Raw genomic sequence first — 19,113 nt, 5'->3', positions numbered from 1 at the left:
TTTTAAATATCATTAACTTTATGTGTGTGTGTGTGGTACTGTGAATTAAAACCAGGGCCCTGCAAGCTCTCTACCACTAAGGTACAATCCTCAGCCCCTACACTGAATTTCTCTGTTATTGTTTTTGCTTTGTTTTGTTAACTACACACAGTAGAATCAATTTTGACATAATTATAAAAACATGGAATATATCTTGTTCTAACTCAGACCCCATTTACTCTCCTTCCACTTTCCTCTCCCCACCCTCTTTCCCTTCCCTCTCTATTGATCTTTCTGCCACTTACCCATAGTTATTGTTTTTGAAATTAATTTTTTGTGCTTATACACAATGGCGAAATTCACTGTGGCATATTCATATATGTGCATAGGAAAGTTAGGTCAGGTTCATTCCACTGTCTTCCTTTTCCCACCAGCTCTCCCTTCTTTTCATTCCCCTTTGTCTACTCCACTGAACTTCTATTTTCCCCCTACTCCAATCTTATTGTGGGTTACCTTCCACATATCAGATAAAACATTCAACCTTTGGGTTTTGGGGATTGGCTTAACATATGAAAAGCTCTATAGCTTATGTATGGATGCATACTTTTCGGTAAAGCATAAGAGCAGCGGCAGGGTTACTGATTTATATCTTTTACATAACTCCAGGGGATGGTGTCCTTGGCCCAACATGGGAAAACATGCACTGCAATGAAAAATTCTAGCTCAGAATAATTGCTATCACTAAGAAAAAGTTGGAAGTCATGGTATAGGGAAAAAGCAAACACAGGCTTTAGTGATTATGTTTCCTCAAGAGGAAATCTATTTGAAGCCAATATTGCACAATGGGTAGGTCTGATAAGCTCTGATATATGTGTGTGTGTGTGTGTGTGTGTGTAATGCTGTTCTTTCTGCTTGAAAAATTTCTTAAATGTACAAAACAATCTACTGTACTGCTAATATGTTCAGAAATAAAATGTTTCATATTCTCAAATAGGAATGAGAGAGATTTATATAAGACTCTTCAGGTAAGAAAACCATGACATAATTTTACACTCCAACCTTTTTGAGAGAAGATCAGGGAAAAAGAATTATATGGCCAGACCTAAAGAAGGTGACCTTATTTCCTCTATGTACAGGTCTAAGGCATGTGTGCTGAAATGATCACTGATAAAGTTTAGCAGTTGCTTGAGGGAAAAAAAAAATGTTTTGAAAGTCAAATTTCGAAGATACTTTTTGTCCAGTCATGACAATTAGCAAAGCCCTAAACAGCAGGCAATTTCTTATCTGATTTCCTATCTGATACAAATGATCCCATATCTTCTTTCAGTTACCAAAATGAGACTTGGAGATGTACAGCTTACATACCAAAACGTCCATCCCGGTGACATAGTTGAGGGTTATCAGATAGTCTTTTGGAAGATTTGCCACCTACAGAGATAAAAAAAGAGAAAGATAGAGATTGCAAACACATCAATTAGTCGTATTATTTATCCTCCATTTCCCTTTATAGTCAAACACATTCTCCAAAAAACAAATTCAGTTATGGGTAACTAGACCTACTGAGTTTTGGAAACATGATACAAATTTCAACTTCCATTTGTAGTCTTGGAATTCTCATCTAGAACTAGTTTCTAACTTATTCCTCCATAGAATTAGTAATAAAGTATGCCCTTTAGTGAGTGATTCTCAAAGCAAGAGCTCAAAGTAAAATTTTACCATCAACAGGAAGCTGCTAGAAATGCAAATTTGGGGGCCATATCAGACTACTGAATTGTAACAGGTCCTGCATTCATTCTGGTGGATGCTCAAGTTGGAAGAACCACGTCAATAATTTAGAAAAAAAATGAATTTTACAACATAACTACATATACTTACTTTGGGTTGAACACTTGAGATGTCACAAATGTTTGCCTAGTTACTTTCGAAGGTTTTAAAAATCATGGCATTCGCAGGTAAATGGATGGAACTGAAGAATATAATGCTACGTGAAATTAGCCAATCCCAAAAAACCAAATGCCAAATAATTTCTCTGATTTAAGGATGCTGATCCATAATATTCTGTGGGGGTGGGGGGATGGGAGGATTAAATGAACTCTAGATAGGGTCAAGGGAAAAAGAGAGGAAGTGGGCATAGGGGTAGGAAAGACAGTGGAATTCGATAGTCATCACTACCCTAAGTACATGTATGAAACACGAAGGATGTGACTCTACTTTGTGTACAACCAGAGATATGAAAAATTGTGCTGTATGTGTAACATGAATTGTAATGCATCCTGTTGTCATATATAACAAATTAAAATTTAAAAAAATAAAAAAATGATAATGTCAAATGTAGTATTGACATCAGTCATTCTAGCATAAGTGAAAACACAACAGGATTTGGGACCAGGGAATTTGTAACTAATCTAATTTCTCTGTACGTTGGTTTCTCTCTATTGAAAAATGGAGATCCAGTTACCTATGTCAAATGATCATTTAATAGGTGAATGTGCCAAAAATATTTTAAACATTCAATTTTGCTCTTTATTGAAAGCTAGACAGACAAATGATTTTGAAGACATCTGACCCCATCGGCCTGTCTCTCAAGATGTCTTTTCCCTACAGGAAGCTGAGATCATAGGCATGTTTGCAGGACTAGGTCATCTCTTACAAGTCTTTCACAACATAAGCCATATGCTGCATTTTGGCTTTGCCAATAGCTTCTAGAATCTGAGAACAACTTGGTAAGACAACCATCCAGGCAAAGGCATTAGGAGTCAGAGGGGAGTCAAAGTAGGAACTGGTTCCACTGTACCCCCATCATCCAACTGCCAGTGGTACCAATTCACACTCATTTTACTGTTGCACCAATACATCTGGTCGTTGGCTCCTTCTTCAGTTCACTTAATGATACAATAGTAAAAGTGTCTTTATTGAATATTTCCTGTGTGCCAAGCACTTTAAGCTGCATTAACACAGATGAAGAAACAGAGGTTCAACAAGGTCAAGTAATTTGAATAAGGTTCCATGGCCACTAGGCATTAAGTCAGGACTAAAATCCAGGTCCAATAGCAGAGCCTCCCTTGCCTCACTACACAACTTCATCACCTCTCTAGACACCTGCCCTGAGTATATGCCACTGTGAAGTCTCCACCATTATCTCTCTTCATGTCATCCCCAGTAAAAGAGTAGAATCCTTAGTGCCTATTGGAAACACATCTGGGTGGCTACAGAACCTGGCATTTTTGTTTTAGGGATTGTCTTTTTTGCCCTTTGCACTTAATTTTCTTCCTATTAATCAATCAGCTTCCTACCATTCTTTCATACTTCCTTTTGTCCTCTGAAGCTCCATCCCCACCTTTGAAAAGTGAAATGACCTAGTAATTTTACATAAGCCCTGGTAGCAAAGACACAATGGACACCTTTGCAGGTGTGAAAGCTGGAATATGAGACCAAGCAGCAACATGCTTTTTCGTTAGGAACCAACCATGTAAACTGAAGCCATGCCACATGCAGCAGAACCGAGCAGGAATTCTGATTGAACATGAGCTGTCAACCATCTAGCCTGTTCTGAAGCACAATTTACACTATTTAAAAAATCTAAATATACCATCAACTGAGTAAATATTACTAAAACTTAGATTCAGCATACATATCTAAAAGGTAGAAAAAATATAAAGAATATGCTAGATAATTCCATTTGGTGAGTAATTTATATACAAAATTTGATTCAAAGAAGCCAAAGACAGTTTAAAAGAAATTTTCTGACCATGATGCTGAACTCTCCACACTGTTATCGTTTGGGGGATGTTTCTGAATGAAGCTGATTTATTGACATTTAATTTGTAGTGGGATTTTAGAAAATACTATTTTTGAAAAGTGCTTTACTATTTATAAATTTCCATATATAGTCTCTACTACAACCCATATGACTTATCTTACTAAGTTTATATTACAAATGAGGACAGAGAGCCGGAGAGGTTATCTGGCATCTCCAAGGTCATAGGCATCAGAACTAACTACTAGAAGCAGGATGTAAACTTGCTTTATGAGCTGGTGCCCTGCACACTGAGCTACAGAGTAGTTTCCCTGTAACGACTTTCTTAGCTTTCATTGGTTCCTTTCCAATTATATTTGGAAGAGAACTTAGAAAGTCAAACTGTAGATATTTATGGTCATTTCACACATTAATATATTACTTTCTAAGCACTTACAGTATGTCAAATAGCATTCAGAAAGCACAAATAACCTTGCTATAAATTCAGCTTCTCTGAGGTATGTTGATCACTGTGCTAAGTTTTATAGAGTAGAGGGAGACTTTAGCGTGGCACTTAGAAGATGTTCCTTAGAAGCATTATTTGATGTTGGGGCTGACAGCACAGGTTCTGAAAACAGACTGCTTATACTGGATCCTGGTGTTGCTACATGATAACTCAGAGAAGTCTTGGGCAAGTTCTTCATCTATGTTAGCCTCATTTTCCACATGTATGAAATAGAAATTATAAAAGAATCTATCCAATAATTCTGTAAGGATTAAATAACTTTCGTGAAAAGAATGGATATAAGTGTCAATGAGTATTAAATGCAATGATGTAAGATATTCTAAATAGATAAGGGTCATGTGCAAAGGCAATGAATTAAAAGCTCATGATGTGTTTGGGACCATCTAGATAAGATCTAAGAAATACACCAGGGGGTTGGGGATGTAGCTCAGTGCTTTCCTAGCATGTGCAAGGCTCTGGGTTCAGTATTTTAAAAAAATAATCAGCCAGGCATAGTAGTGCACACCTAGTATCTCAGCCACTCAGGAAGCTGAGGTAGGAAGACAAGAGGATCACAAGTTCAAGGCCAGCCTTGACAATTTAGAAAGACTCTGTCTTAAAAAGGGGGAAGGTACTGTGGATGTAGCTCAGAGATAGAACCCTCCTAGGTTCAATCCCCTGTAAAAAACAAATGAAGAAAGAAAAGAAAGAAATGTGTCCTGTAACTTTATTAGAGAGGAGCTTACTGAATGCTGGCCTAAGGGGATCAAATGGGAGGTTGTGAGACTCACTAGGAACAGTTCTACTCACTAGGAACAGTTCTACTCACTAGGAACAGTTCTACTCACTAGGAACAGACTCACTAGGAACAGTTCTACTATTAGAGCAAGTTCCTCAGCCTTAGGCACACCACATTGCCTCTGTGGACCTTCTGCTCCTTTCTGTACAACAAAGAGAGTGAACTAGATAATTACTAAAATTCAGTCTGGTTTAACTTTGTTCTAAAAGGACCAGTGCCACACTGAATGTGGCAGGCAGAGAAAAAGCATGACAGCAATATTTAGGAAGATTAGTCTGGAAGGATGGATTGAAGGTCAAGAGAGAACAGAGATAGGCAGAAAGTTAACAGACTCCTAGTAAAGTGCTAGAAATGTGTTAAATCTTGATACAGCGACTAGAAGTCTCTAGAAAAGCAGAACATGGCCTACATTCCATGGAGATACACTGTTGATAGATTTAAATAGATAAGTAAGTAAAGCTACGTATTTAAATCTACTCTATTAAATTAAGTTCAGGGTTAAAAATGGGGGAGTGATTTAATTGAAGAATTTAATTGATAGGAAATTTTACCAAAGGTCAAAATTATTCCAAATGGTTTTGATTTGGAGCACAAGGATGTCAGTATTATGCCAGACTATAAAATCTATAAAATTACAGAAACAAGTTACTTGATGATGGGCTAACTTTATTAGAAGGGCCCCATTTGCTATTTTCTTTGGATGTTGGATGTTCTGAGGATTGACCATACTCAGTGACACTGGAAAAAAAAAAAAAAAACTAAACTAAAAACAAGAGCAGAGTTCAGAAAATGCTAGAAATTCATCCAAGAAAAATTCTTTGTGAGACAAATTAGCACTGGCTGCAAATCAAACCCTACAGGTATCTGGACTCAAGAGAAAAAACTCAAAAGTCAGAAGGCTTAACTCCTTCTCCTTCTCTTGAGGTCACTGATCTAAAATTTTTGGATCTCAGTGGTTTCAATGTCATTAAGGTCCTTAAGTCTCATGAAATCAGCAGCCACGTGGACACCTGTGGCAAGACCTTTACTAGTCTCAGTTGTCACTCATAAGTCCAAGGGAGGAATCAAAATGTAGTAGTGACTCATGATCCTCTTGACACTATTTATGAAATGTTAAGTGTTATCTCAACCTTTAGGGAAATGAGTTCACATTTCACAGTCTCATCAGACCAAGCAACATTCATGGATGTAGAGGAGAAAAAAAACTTAACACTTCTATCTAAATACATAGTTCACTTATGTAAAGCAGCTAACTACAATGCTGATGGTTTAGGCTTTAGAACTAACACAGGAAAATGCTTTTTTTGTTTGTTTCTCTTGAGAAATTATTTCCCATTAATACTGACGAAAGCATCTAACTTACTAGGTAAATCACTGTAGTTTTCAAAGGTATCTGGATAGGTTGTTTTTTTTTTCCTTTTTTGAAAGGTAACTCAGTGATTTAAAAGAATATTAAGATGACAACTTCAAAAGACTTGTTTCAGTGAGAAATGCCTAGTTTCTTATCAAATAGAAGATTAAAAACTTTTTTAAAAGATTTTTCGTCTATTTCATAGTGCTATGGGTTAAACAAGGTTTATTCCCTCTGAAACTTACGCTGAAATTTAATCTCCATTATGAGATATGAAGAGGTGGGATCTGGGGGACCTTCAAAAGGTGGTTAGGACTCTGCTCTCAGGGAATGTATTAATTTATTTGTGTAATTAATGAGTTAATGGGTGACCTCAAGAATGGGTCTACTATAAAAGCCAGTTTGATGAGGTCTGGCTCTGGCTCCCTGTCTCTTGTCATGTGACACACCGTTGCCCGGGGACTGTACCACAAGAAGGCATCACCAGATGTGGCCCTTCAATCTTGTGCTAGAACTGTGAGCCAAAGTAAATCTTTTTATAACTTACCAAGGCTGTGGCATTTTCTTATTAACAGAGGAAATAAGACAATATATACAACTTATGATAATGACTACAATTAAGTAGGATTAACAGAGCTTCTACAATATGATAGCTTCCTAATCACAATAAGGTAATTATTACTCTGGAAATATAAATCAATATATTACAATGGTAGTTCATAAAACACAGTTTAAACTTTCATCTCAGTGTACTGGGAATGTATTATAATAGAAACTGAGTTCTTGTGCTTCAAAGACAAGGAGGTCTTAGGCACACCAGGTTCAAGCCCCTATTCACCTTTCTGTTTCCCAGGTGATGATGTCAGGTTACTAATCATCACTAGATCTCAGCTTCCTAACTGGGAGTGAAATTACCTGATAAGATTGTGAAAACCAAAGGCTACAATCCATGGTATATTTTATTAATATATGACCTTGGAGAGTAAAATGACCTTTGCCTGGCACCTGGATACTCACACCATTACTACCACTTTAAAAAGGCATGGGGCAGCAAGAAATAGCATCAAGTGTTTTATCATATGGAGGAAGATAAAAATTTTGTTTTCTCGTGATGAGATTTATGTGAATGGTAAGATAGCAAGCCACCTAGACAGTTTTTATCAATATTTTTAAAAATATTTTTGTCAAAGTATTAGAAGTCTTGAAATGAGCTTTAAATAAACTTATACTCACTACAGTAGCAGAAATTGAAATGTTAAATATTACAATCCAACAAAAATAAACTTCAAAAACTATTCATTTAACAAACTATTGCTCTTCAAAGATCAAACCACAATATATGAGACCTCTACTTTTAAAAAGAAGACATGCTTATGTCATTTGAAGAAAGGCTTAGAATTCACCTAGAAATCCTTCACTAGAATGCAAAGGCAATTCAATTTGAAAAACATACTATTTGAAGAAAAATAAAAATCAAAGTTAATCACAATAGTCCAAAGTGTTAAAATTGGCTATCTGAGGGTATATTATCACTTCTCATTATGTTAATCTCCAAAGTCATGTATTGATATATATCATCAACTTAAAATAAGAGTCTACCACAAGACCAGGAAAACTATGGGCTCTTTTGTTCCGATTCTAGGCTACTGACTTGTAGGTTGACCTTGAAGACAGTAATTCAACTTCACCTTTATAATATGGTGATGGAACAGCAACCTACTTTTAAGAACATTTTGAGAAAGACAAATACATCATTTGACAGATATTTAAAGACAATTTTTTTAAAGTAAGAAAGTCACATTTAATTAAATTCCCCCCAAATGAAGAAAAAACATCCCAAACAAAAGAAAGAGTAGGGAAAACTAATTTCAACTATTTCAATATTTGGATTCCTCTCTACATGAACACTGACAAGTATTAAAAGCTGTACTCTAACTATACATAGACACAACTTTTTAACATTTGATTCATCCTCTTCCCAGATACTTGACTCTTTCCTTAGGTTGGTCTGAGTTTGCCATTTAAAACAAGTCTTGCAACATATTTCAGAAACAAAGCAAAATGTTCTGTAAATAGATGAACTATTATGCTAAGTAAACATGCCAGAAGGATTTCAAATAAAAACCATGAGGACTGTAGGGGCAGTACAAAGTGTTCAAGAAGAAATTAAAAAAAAAAAATGTAAAGCCATAAATCATGTGCTTCAGTGACATGAGAATCACCCCAAGCAAACAAACTTAAGGTTTGTGGGGTATAGTACAAGTTGTCACCTAATTCAAGGGCAGAACTGGTAGAGAATGCAAAGAAATAAGCACAGTTGAAGAAATTACTGTAAGCACAAGGAAAAACATTACTGGAAGCTTTCCCGCAAATAAAATGCAGGTTATGCCTGCAGAGCAAATTCTTCTTATTCTGTACAACCTCCTTCAGTCCAGGCATTACTGAACTATACCAAGAAGTACACCATTATGAAGAAATACCATTACAGGATGAGATTATTTAAAGCTGAGCGTTCTCTAATTTAGTAGTTTTTCTCTTCTCTGCAGTCCCGGACTTCTCTGAGATTTGATGAAAGGGACACTTTCTTTCCTCATAATGAAGTTTACAAGACCTAGATTAAGAATTATTGATCATGTCCATGTTCCTAATTTTAAAACTCAGGAAACTGAATCTTAGAGAGGGTCAGTCATCTTTCTGAAGTCTGACAGTCAGGTAATCTTGCAGAGGCAGTATTCAAATAATCTGCTATTCCTGACTTCATCAACATGCTTTGCCCTTCCATTCTTCAGAGAAATTCTATGACAGGGACCACATACCTCAACAGTCATGCATGTTGTTGTTTGAATTAGTAAAATGAATGAGTTAGGATGGCAGCACTAACTTCTGAGCAAATTATTGTCTTGTGGGGTGCTCGTTGGAAGCATCAAAGTTCCTACAGCCCATCTTCACAAGTTGACATTCAATATTTCTGCAGTAGTGTCTTTGTAGCTGTATTTAAATAAATACCTAAGAGACTGGGATTGGATGATTCATGAGTGATATCTGACTAACTCTGGTTAAAGAGGAACTGTCATGCATTCTTAAACTTGAATCTTTTTTCATACCAAGTCTTATTTGAAAACTGACATACATAAACAAAAGGTGAATGGCTCTAGTGGCCAGTTTGAAAACTACTGCTCCTGCAGACAGCACTGGAAATGGGAGCTGGGTTTCACCACCCTTGGGTCTCAGTTTCTTTCTTTCTTTATAAAGAAGATTGTTTAGATTATCTCTAAATTGGCTTCCAGATCCAATATCCTGTGATCTTACAAATACCACCACTATTACTACCACTGTGAATAGCTAAGATTTGGAGGTCACTTAACTATGTTTCAGCCACTGTTCTTCTGACTTAATTCTCACAATTGCTCTATAAGATTAAGTATTATTAATCTCTCTATCATAACTGACAAGAAAACAGAGGCACAAAGAGAACATGTGATCAGCATATTAAACATATTTTATTGAGAAGGCTTATCTCCCAGTGCTCTGAGCGCAAAGGATTTTTTATACTTTTCTATATCCTCCTCTACAAAACACAAGCTGTGAATTGTGTAGGTCTTTAGTCAATTACAAGTGTTTTTCTGAACCCTATTTTTTATTAACTTGACTTATTTTCAAGTGACTTATTTAAAAATAAGAATGAGCTGAGAAAACATAATATTTTTACTAGAGAAACTCTTAAAATTGTTTTCTCCTGAGTCAACTGCTAGGAGGAAATCCCCATCTTTATTTATTTTTTTTTTAATCTTATTGATTTGACATTTGCCCTTGGAGTAAGGAACATTATAGTTTACTGTCAGTGTTAATTAAGATCCCTTTCTGGGCACTCCTTTCTCATCTTATGAATGTTTCTTGCCATTTCTTACTTTATCAGCTGATTGGTAACAGGTTGATAATAAACAGATGGTTAAAGACAAGAATAGAAAATCTTGCAAGATGCTTGTAATACCTACCTATGCTACCTGAAAATATCAGTTTGACATTTCACAGGAAGTAGTGCTTATTAAGTCATATTCCTGAAATACTTTGAAAATAATAATGCCTGACAGCAATTTTTCTTAAATATCATATTAGTCCCGGATATATTCAGTCTGTGGTGAGATACATCATCATCTTCACCTATGCCTCACTGGACCCTAAATTCATGAAATTTGCTCCTTAGGACAGAGCAGTTCTCCTCAGCTCATTCTCAGTTCCAAGGTTATACAGCCTGCTCCACAAAAGTTGCAATTTCCCAGTGACCTACTTTAGGCATACTTTGGAGCTTTGCATTACCCTGACATTCTTATGAATCTATGCAATACAGGAGTAACTGGCCAATAATACCAATTGAAGTTAATTTAGGGTTGAGAGGTATTTTGTTCTCTAAACTTGACAGAATAGACCATCTATAGCAATGCTTCTTAAATCTCCTTTCAAAAAGTCATGAAAAATGTAGATGCCTGAAATCTTTCCTAGACTTGTTGACTCAGTTTCAGTTCCTTGGAGTAGGGCCTAGGCACCTGTAATTTTTTTTTTTTTTTTTGGCAGGGGTAACCAGGAATTAAACTCAGGGGCACTCAACCACTGAGCCACATCCCCAGCCCTATTTTATATTTTATTTAGAGATAGGATCTCACTGAGTTGCTTAGCACCTTGCTGTTGTTGAGACTGGCTTTGAACTCACGATTCTCCTGCCTCAGCCTCCCAAGCCACTGGGATTACAGGCATGTGCCACTGTGCCCAGCTGCCTGTAAGTTTAATAAGCACTCAGATGCCATTGATGCTCAAGGTGGAGTCCATCACAACCACGTTCACCCAAGGATTCAACGATCACCTTCTGACAGACAAAAAACTTAGAACATAAATACATATTGTCTGTTTAGTATTGTTTCTTGGGTGATAAACTAACAAGAAACTTAAGGGAGAGGACCATCATCTATGGTTTTAAAACTTGCTTTCCCCTTGCTAGACATGATGGTGTACTACTATAATCTTGGTAACTTGGGAGGCTGAGGCAGAAAAATCATGAGTTTGAGGCCAACCAGTGTAACTTAGTGACATTCCATGTCAAAATAAAAAAATAAATATAAAAGGACTGAAGATGTAGTTAGTGGTAAAGTGTCTCCAGGTTCAATCCCCAGTACAAAATGAACAAACATACAAACTGATCCACAAACAAACAAACAAAAGAACCCACTTTCCCTCATCCCTGTCTTTAATACCTAGCTGCATATACAGTAGGCAAAAGTTATATTGTTTTGCTTGCCAGTCCATCAAGTAAACATGGATACATCTTCAGCAGCTGCATGAAATAACACATCTATGTATCTATGTATCTATCTATCTATATATATATTTTGTAGTGCTGGAGATTGAACCTAGGGCTACATGCATGCTAGACAAAGAATGCTTTTAAGCCTAGACAGTCTGGGCATCCTAGGAATTGTGTGTGTGTGTGTGTGTGTGTGTATTTTTCTAATTCTGAATTAAGGCTTCTGTTTATAAGTTTTAGTATAAACCCTAAATAAAACACATAAGCCAGGAATGTATATCAAAAACACGAAGGATAAACAAAGCCCCCTCTATTTTGTAGACTATTATCTCAGTATGTATACTTTCTTTCTTTTCTCCATTTAACAATCCTCATTTCTTCCCTATTGTCACACTAACTATGTTCTCTAGTCAATAGCAGACTGGTCCCTAACTGGCTATTTTGAACCAGGAATTTACAGAAATGCTTCTCAAACCTTGTTCATCTTAACTCATACACTGTAGTCCAAATGAGTATGCCCTCCATCAAGAGAGTTGGAAGCATGCACTCCAGATGTGTTATGCTCTCTCTAGCTGGAGTCTTAAAAGCAGTAAAGCAGGAAGCTGGCAGTGCCCAAGGGGCACCAGTGCACAAAGACTCTTGCTGAGGGAAGAGTTCTAGTGTGACAAAAGTGGGAAGGGACTCTGTTCCATATGTGGCAATAAAGCATCGTTCCTCCAGCTCCAACTGAAGAGGAGCGAACACCACCCATATGTGACAGGAGAGAGTGGCCATCTCAGATCTATTGTTAGAGAAGAGCAGAAAGGCATATGGAAAAGACAGACAACGAGGAGCCCACTCAAGAGATAACGGACAAACTGGGGCTGGACCTCAGCACATTAGTGACCTCTCAAGGATCCTTTGCTGCCATTGACTGAGGAGACAAAACCAGCAAAGAAATCACCATTATGGTATACAAGGGCCAACTGAACCACTAAATCCTCCTTGAGTATTTCCCTATTTGTTCCCTAGAAGGCCTTCAGAATAACTCAATGATTCCTTTTCTTGTTAGAAAAATATAAAATTTGAGACAAGAAAAACAAAATCTCTGATTGACAAGCACCAATCACAGATAATTAAAAGCACACCCTATGTCTTACTTACCAATTTTGTGATGTCTTTTACATTATCAGTCACAGGATTCCCACAGATCCCTTTAGTTTTGACCAGAGGATTAAACAGGAGCAGTTGAAGATAAATGCAAGTGATAATCCAAGTCTAAACAAAAACAGAAACATTTTTTGGTGAATATCAGTTAAAATTCTGTAATCATATAAACTATTTCTATTTACATATTATGCCTTGATGTGGACAAGGTCAATCTACTATATATATTTTTTAAAAAAGCTATTGGCATAAATGCAATTAAATGCTAAGCATTCAAACTATTCTCACCAAACTAAAATGCAAAACAAACAAACAAACAAACCAAAAAAAAAACTCCCAGTTAAAATCTTGTTTGAATTACTCTTTCAACGACATTACTGTTAATTTGTCAAAAGCTCTCTACAGCCAATTTCCTAATGGCAATTAGGAATGAACTTGTAGCAACATGTGAAGGACTTATCACTTAGGATGACTTCTAAAAACCAGGGAATGTATAAAATTCATACCTTAAGGCACTGAAAGAAACCTTCTCTTTTGACTTTAAATGTACAGTATTTGGCAAGTAGAAGCATAACCCCTGATCAGGGCTTTGATGCAATTGTCTACGATAGCACACCAAACTAAAGTGAGGAAGAGGATATTTTTAGATCTAATACAGTCAACCAAATTTCTGAGACAGCAAAAGAATTATTGTGTGGATTCAGATTTTTGAGTCATTTAACAAGGGAAAATATTCCCTTAGCCAATAGGAAGATCTTTTTGAAAACTGTCAGGAAGCAATCACATAAGCATGCACACACATATACACCCCAGTGAAAATAACATTTTCTACCATGTATCACATTTACTTTTATGTGTGATTTATTTTTTCCTTATTTAAACTATATTGAGCAGTTTTAAGAACTTGGGCCTCTTATATATTTCTTTAAAACAAATGACATAGTTCCTTGCATATAAAAAGCCCTTAATAAATACTTGCTGGATGAATCAATGGCTGTGGTAACAATATTCCAATTCTCTAATTCAATGACCATTTAGTGAACATGTATCATGGGACAAGAACAGGGACTGTGCCAGGCACTAGGGAAACAAAGATGAAGATGCTCTTGGAACTCAGAGGCAGGTAAATAAATAACCTCCACACCCTGTGATAAATGCTTTGGGAACACAGAGAAGAAAGCGATTAATCAATTGACCTAAAAGGGGAGAACCCACGGCAGGAAGGCAATGCCAGGAAAGCCTGGATTTGGGGGAAGGGGGGCAAGGAGGAGTTTGCATACATCAATAAAGAAAAAAATGACCATTCCAGGAAAAAAAAAAATAGCATGAGCAATGGCATGGAGATGGGAAGATATTTTAAAATATGTGTGATTGCTTTTATGAGCTAACATTCATCTATGGCATTTGAAATTACACAAAAGCCCAGATGCTCCTGGCTAGAAATCTTTCTTATTGATGTAGCTAGCCATATGTTAAAAGGAGCTGAATAATTATTTTCAATTAATATCTGCACACTACTGAATCATTATGTTGGACCAAAAGATGATGATTTACTAAAATTTCCAACGCAACAATGCATTGTGAACAAAAAGAAAAAGAAAATTAAAACCCTTTTATTCTTTTACCATTGTGTTCTACTTTATCGGTAACTCTACTTGGTTTTATTTAAGGTTACAATGAGCACTGTGGGGCCATGTTCCTCCCAGTACCATCTCCCTTGAACCACAAAGAAGATCAAATTGTGCACATAATTTGTTTAGGGGATCTCACTTTGGGGACAATCCTAACATAAAATTTTTCCCAATAACAAAGTCCTCCTATTAAATTCTAACTTCCATTCATCTTGTCATTGCTAAGATGTAACTCCTCTTGAAACATATTTCTCCAAGGCACTCTTTCCTGACATGACTTGGGAAACGGCCCTAAGGATTTTTGAAGCTAGCCAATTTCACTATTAATCATACTCATATTCTAGTTTCTAGGAAACATAGAGGTGCAGATTCCATTACTAGTCTTTATCAAGTCTTATGTCTGGCATTGAATGGACATCAAAAAATAAATCTGTTCACTCATTCATTCAACAAATTGTAAGGGAAGACAAACCATGAACAAACACAGATATCTAGATTATATGGTATGTCAAAAAAAAAAAAAATTCTGAGCCTGGTAAAGGGGGTTGGGATTAAAATGCCTACTTTGATCTATTAGCAGTAGTGAACTCAGGTCACACTCATGATACACCAAAAATTACACCCAGTATTTGTGTTCTTCTTAACTGCACTGTGCAGATATTATGGTTTTTACAAATTTTGAAGGGTTGTGGCAACCTTGTGTTGATCAAATCTATTAGTACTAACTTTTCCAACAGCTCAGATGATTATTTTCACTTTTTAGCAATAAAGTATTTTTAATTAAGGTATGAACATTGTTTACTTTGAAATGATGTTTTGCACACTTAATAGTCTACAGTATTGTTCTGGTCAGCTTTTTCACTGCTGTGACCAAAAAAAAAACAGATGAGAACAATTTTAAGAAAAGTTTATTTGGGGCTCACAGTTTCAGTTTATAGATAGTTGACTCCACAGGTCTGGGCCCAATGTGAGGCAGAACATCAGGGCAGAAAGGTATGGAGGAGGAAAGCAGCTTGGGACATGGCAATCAGAAAGCAGAGAGGGCATTTCGCTTAACAGGGACAAAATACATATTCCAAAGGCAAGCCCCTAGTTACCTACCTCCTGCAGCCACACTACACCCATCTACAGTTACCACCTGATTAACCCATTCAAGTAGATTAATGATTAGTTAAGGCTATCATAAGCCAATCATTTCACCTCTAAACTTTCTTGCATTGTCTTAAACATGAGCTTTTGGAAAACACCTCATATCTCAACCATAGCAAGTACAGTAAAAAACACAACTTTTATATGAACTGGGAAATGGAAAAAAAAATGTAAAATGACTCACTTTATTTCCACGTTTGCTTTAATGCAGGGGTCTGGAACTGACCCACACAATCTTCCCCAAAACCAGCATGTACTCTACCAACAGAACAGATGTTTCATGACTTCCAAGCCATCTCTCATGTCCACTAATCACTGCCCACTGGAGGCGTGGGTGATAATGACAGATATTGTTAGGTCTTCAGGACCACCCCTTTGGCTTAAATCTTGCTAGTTAAGTAGCCCTTCAGGGGCATGTGATGAGCTTCCTTTCATTTTCCACAGTGGCTATCCACCACCAGGACCAGTCTCAACAATAAAGTACATCTTGGTGCTTGCTCTGGTACCAAGCTAGATTCTTTTGGATTGAAAAGCTTTACTGTATATATTTCTTGAATTCTTGTTGCAAGCAGGATTATAGGAAGGATCAAATCCCCAGGCATCCTTGAATCTAAAGAGAAAGCCCAGAGCTAGCCTTTATCTCTTTCCTTCTATAGACTACAGTATGTGTGAAAACAGCATGGAATTTTTAATAGAGGCATTGGTGGGTATTCAAATGAGAAGGAATATTTTACTAAAGACTAGATGGAGCTAGGAAGGTGATCCACACAGATACCTGTGGGAACAGTACTGCAGGCAGAGAGAAAAGCTGATGCCAAGGTCTGTAAGATCTATTTAAGGAAATCTTTATTCACAGGTCAGCAAGAGTAAACCATGGAGCTGAAGATGATGTCAGAGGGAGAATGGGGAGGTTAGAGGGTATTGCAGTCTATTAATCAGACTTGATTTCTACTACAATTGAAAGAGCATTTCTTACAGGATTTTGAGCAAAGGAAGGATAGGAAGACTTCAAAATAAAGTAGAAGACCATTCTTACTGTTGTAGTAAAACCATACTTTAGGATAAAAAAATAAGTAGAAAAAGGAGAGAAACCAGTTAAGAATTACTGCAATAATCAAATCAAGAAAGAACTGTAGCAATGTATTGAGTGGAAATGGTGAGATCCCGACATCTTCTGTAGGCTGAGCCAGGAGGGTTTCCTGACAGATAGAGTGTGATCTGAAAGAAAGTCAAAGACAGCCAGTTGCAGTGGTGCACGCCTATAATCTCAGGGGCTTGGGAGGCTGAGGCAGGAGGATCATGGGTTCAAAGCCAGCCTCAGCAAAAGCAAGGCACTAGGCAATTCAGTGAGACCCTGTGTCTAAATCAAATACAAAATAGGGCTGGGGATGTGGCTCAGTGGTTGAGTGCCCCTCAGTTCAATCCTTAATAACACCCCCCCCCAAAAAAAAAGAGTCAAAGACAACTTCAAGAATTTGGGTACGAATGACTAGAAGGTCAGTTGTTGTCACCAACTGAAATGGGGAAGCTAGGGGTGAAGAAGGTTTGTGGAATAGGTCAGAAGTTTTGAGTATGTAAGTTTCTAAATGTCTTTGAGTTCTTCCAGTGATGATACCAGATCAAGCCATTTCAATCTGGATTTAGGAGGAAGGTTTCACCTAGAAACATAAATATGATTGCCTTTGATATATAAATGAGATTTTTAAGCAAAAGAATGGGTGAGATCACTAGAGGAGTGACTCTAAGTAAAAGAACAAAGCATCTTACAGTGCTTCAATCTTCAGAGGTCTGGCAGAAGTGTTAAAGCCCAGAAAGGAATGGGAGGGAAGATATTGGATTCAGCAAGATGGAGGTTACAGGTGACATCGATAAGAACATTTTTATTGAAGCAGTATGAGAAGAAGGCCAGTCTGAAGTGGGTTTAAGAAAGATAAGAAAAGAGTAACTAGAAATAGTGAGCACAGACAGCTCTTCTGAAGAGTTTCCTTCAAGGGAGAGCAAATGGGGTGGTAGCTATCAAGGAAGTGGGGGTGAAGACTTTTATTTGTGAGATGGTAGAAACACAAGGATGTCTCTGTGCCTCTGGGGATGATCCAGCAGGAGAGCCTCGGTGATGCAGGTCAGAAGAGAGAGAACTGCTGGAGCACATCCTTGAGTAGACAAAGGGTGAGATCAGGTTCTCAAAGTGGGGCGCCTGGCTTTAAGTACAAGTGCAGTTCATCAGGAGTCCACAGAACGACACTGGAATGTGAGTGCCTGTACTGAACTTTTTGTTTGTTTAAGCAATAGAGTGAATAAAGCTAAAATTTTTGAACATGGACTATGTACCGAGCATTCTGCACATCTACTAACAAAGTTTAAACCTTTCAAATATACTGATTTTAAAGATGAGGAAATAGAGGTACAGAGAGATTTGAAGATTTCTGCATGAGGAAATCCGGATATACACTCAGGGGTGTCCGATTCTAGTTCCTGTCCTTTTAACTACCGGAGACCGTCCCAGCACTCCTAGAAATCTGTTAGATCATTTGTGAGGACTTTAACAGCATATCTCTAGAACTTTAATAATCTTGCAAATACCAAGCATATGGAGGCAAGTTTCTTCCATATTCTATGCACAGCTGAATATTCTACATTATCCAGATGATCATATTTTTTTAGAATATGTCCTTTGATAGTTTCTTGAAATATATTAACACAGATTTGTTATAATAATTGCAAAATAATTTCACCTGGACAGCCTCAATTTTTTGGTGTCGGTGAAATACAAGTACCTATAAAGATAGGATGTTGTCATTTTTCTTGGAACACACTTGGTCAGGGCTAAAATTAAATCTATTCTAACTTCATAATACTCTAATATCCCTGAAAAAAAAAATGGTAGTTATAGAAATGCTCTATTTTAAAGCCAATATAAATAAACTCATGTTGTAATTTTATTTTGCATACATGTTGCTACTGTTAAGAAGGATTCCCCTTTTTAAAAATTCAACCATTCATTCTAGCACAGCTAAACATTAGGAGAGAGGAGAAATCAAATTAGAAACACTGAAGAATTTGCAGAGCAGTAGTAAAACTTTCACGGTGTCCTCCGGACTGGGCAGAAACACAGCGCTTACTTCTTTATATGGAAGTTTCAGTATTAATTATCCTATACAGAAAGCTTTATAATATATAGCCCACACACGTTCCTGGTCTCTTAAACAGTGGGCAGAAATATTAAACTCTGCTTTCCTTTGATGATGCGAGTTCATCAAATAAAAGGCAGACTGGCAAAGCATCACAGTTGCGTCATCGTGACTGTTTTCCTCCAAGTTCAGTTGTTCCAAATTACTGTACTTGTTTGAATGACTGTTTTTAAAATTTTTATTTTGGATTTTGTTTGTTTCGTACTTTTCCTGTTTCCCCCAGACTGTCAGGTCATCACTTGTAGCATATTCTTATTGCCGACATGCCTATTTCCAGCCTGCCACAGACTTTCTTGATGAGAATAACACACGGCCCAGCCATTATGGGTTCTT

At 37.0% G+C, this 19,113-nt stretch overlaps 1 protein-coding gene across 2 annotated transcripts in view; it reads right to left on the bottom strand.

Moving 5' to 3' along the window:
* The window catches only part of Kitlg (KIT ligand), an 89,448-nt gene that overhangs the window by 42,180 nt on the left and 28,155 nt on the right, over window positions 1–19,113 (bottom strand). For both annotated transcript variants that reach the window (XM_048804231.1, XM_048804250.1), the window contains exons 2-3: window positions 12,810–12,923; window positions 1,345–1,407 (exon numbers count right to left, since the gene is read on the bottom strand). In XM_048804231.1, the coding sequence (XP_048660188.1) occupies window positions 1,345–1,407; window positions 12,810–12,923 (177 nt within the window). The remainder of the gene's footprint in view (window positions 1–1,344; window positions 1,408–12,809; window positions 12,924–19,113) is intronic.

Source organism: Marmota marmota, unplaced genomic scaffold, assembly GCF_001458135.2.
Source record: "Marmota marmota marmota unplaced genomic scaffold, marMar, whole genome shotgun sequence".
Classification (NCBI taxonomy): Eukaryota; Metazoa; Chordata; class Mammalia; order Rodentia; family Sciuridae; genus Marmota; species Marmota marmota.
The sequence above is the reverse complement of the archived record's forward strand: the minus strand, read 5'-3'. Positions and strand labels throughout refer to the sequence as shown.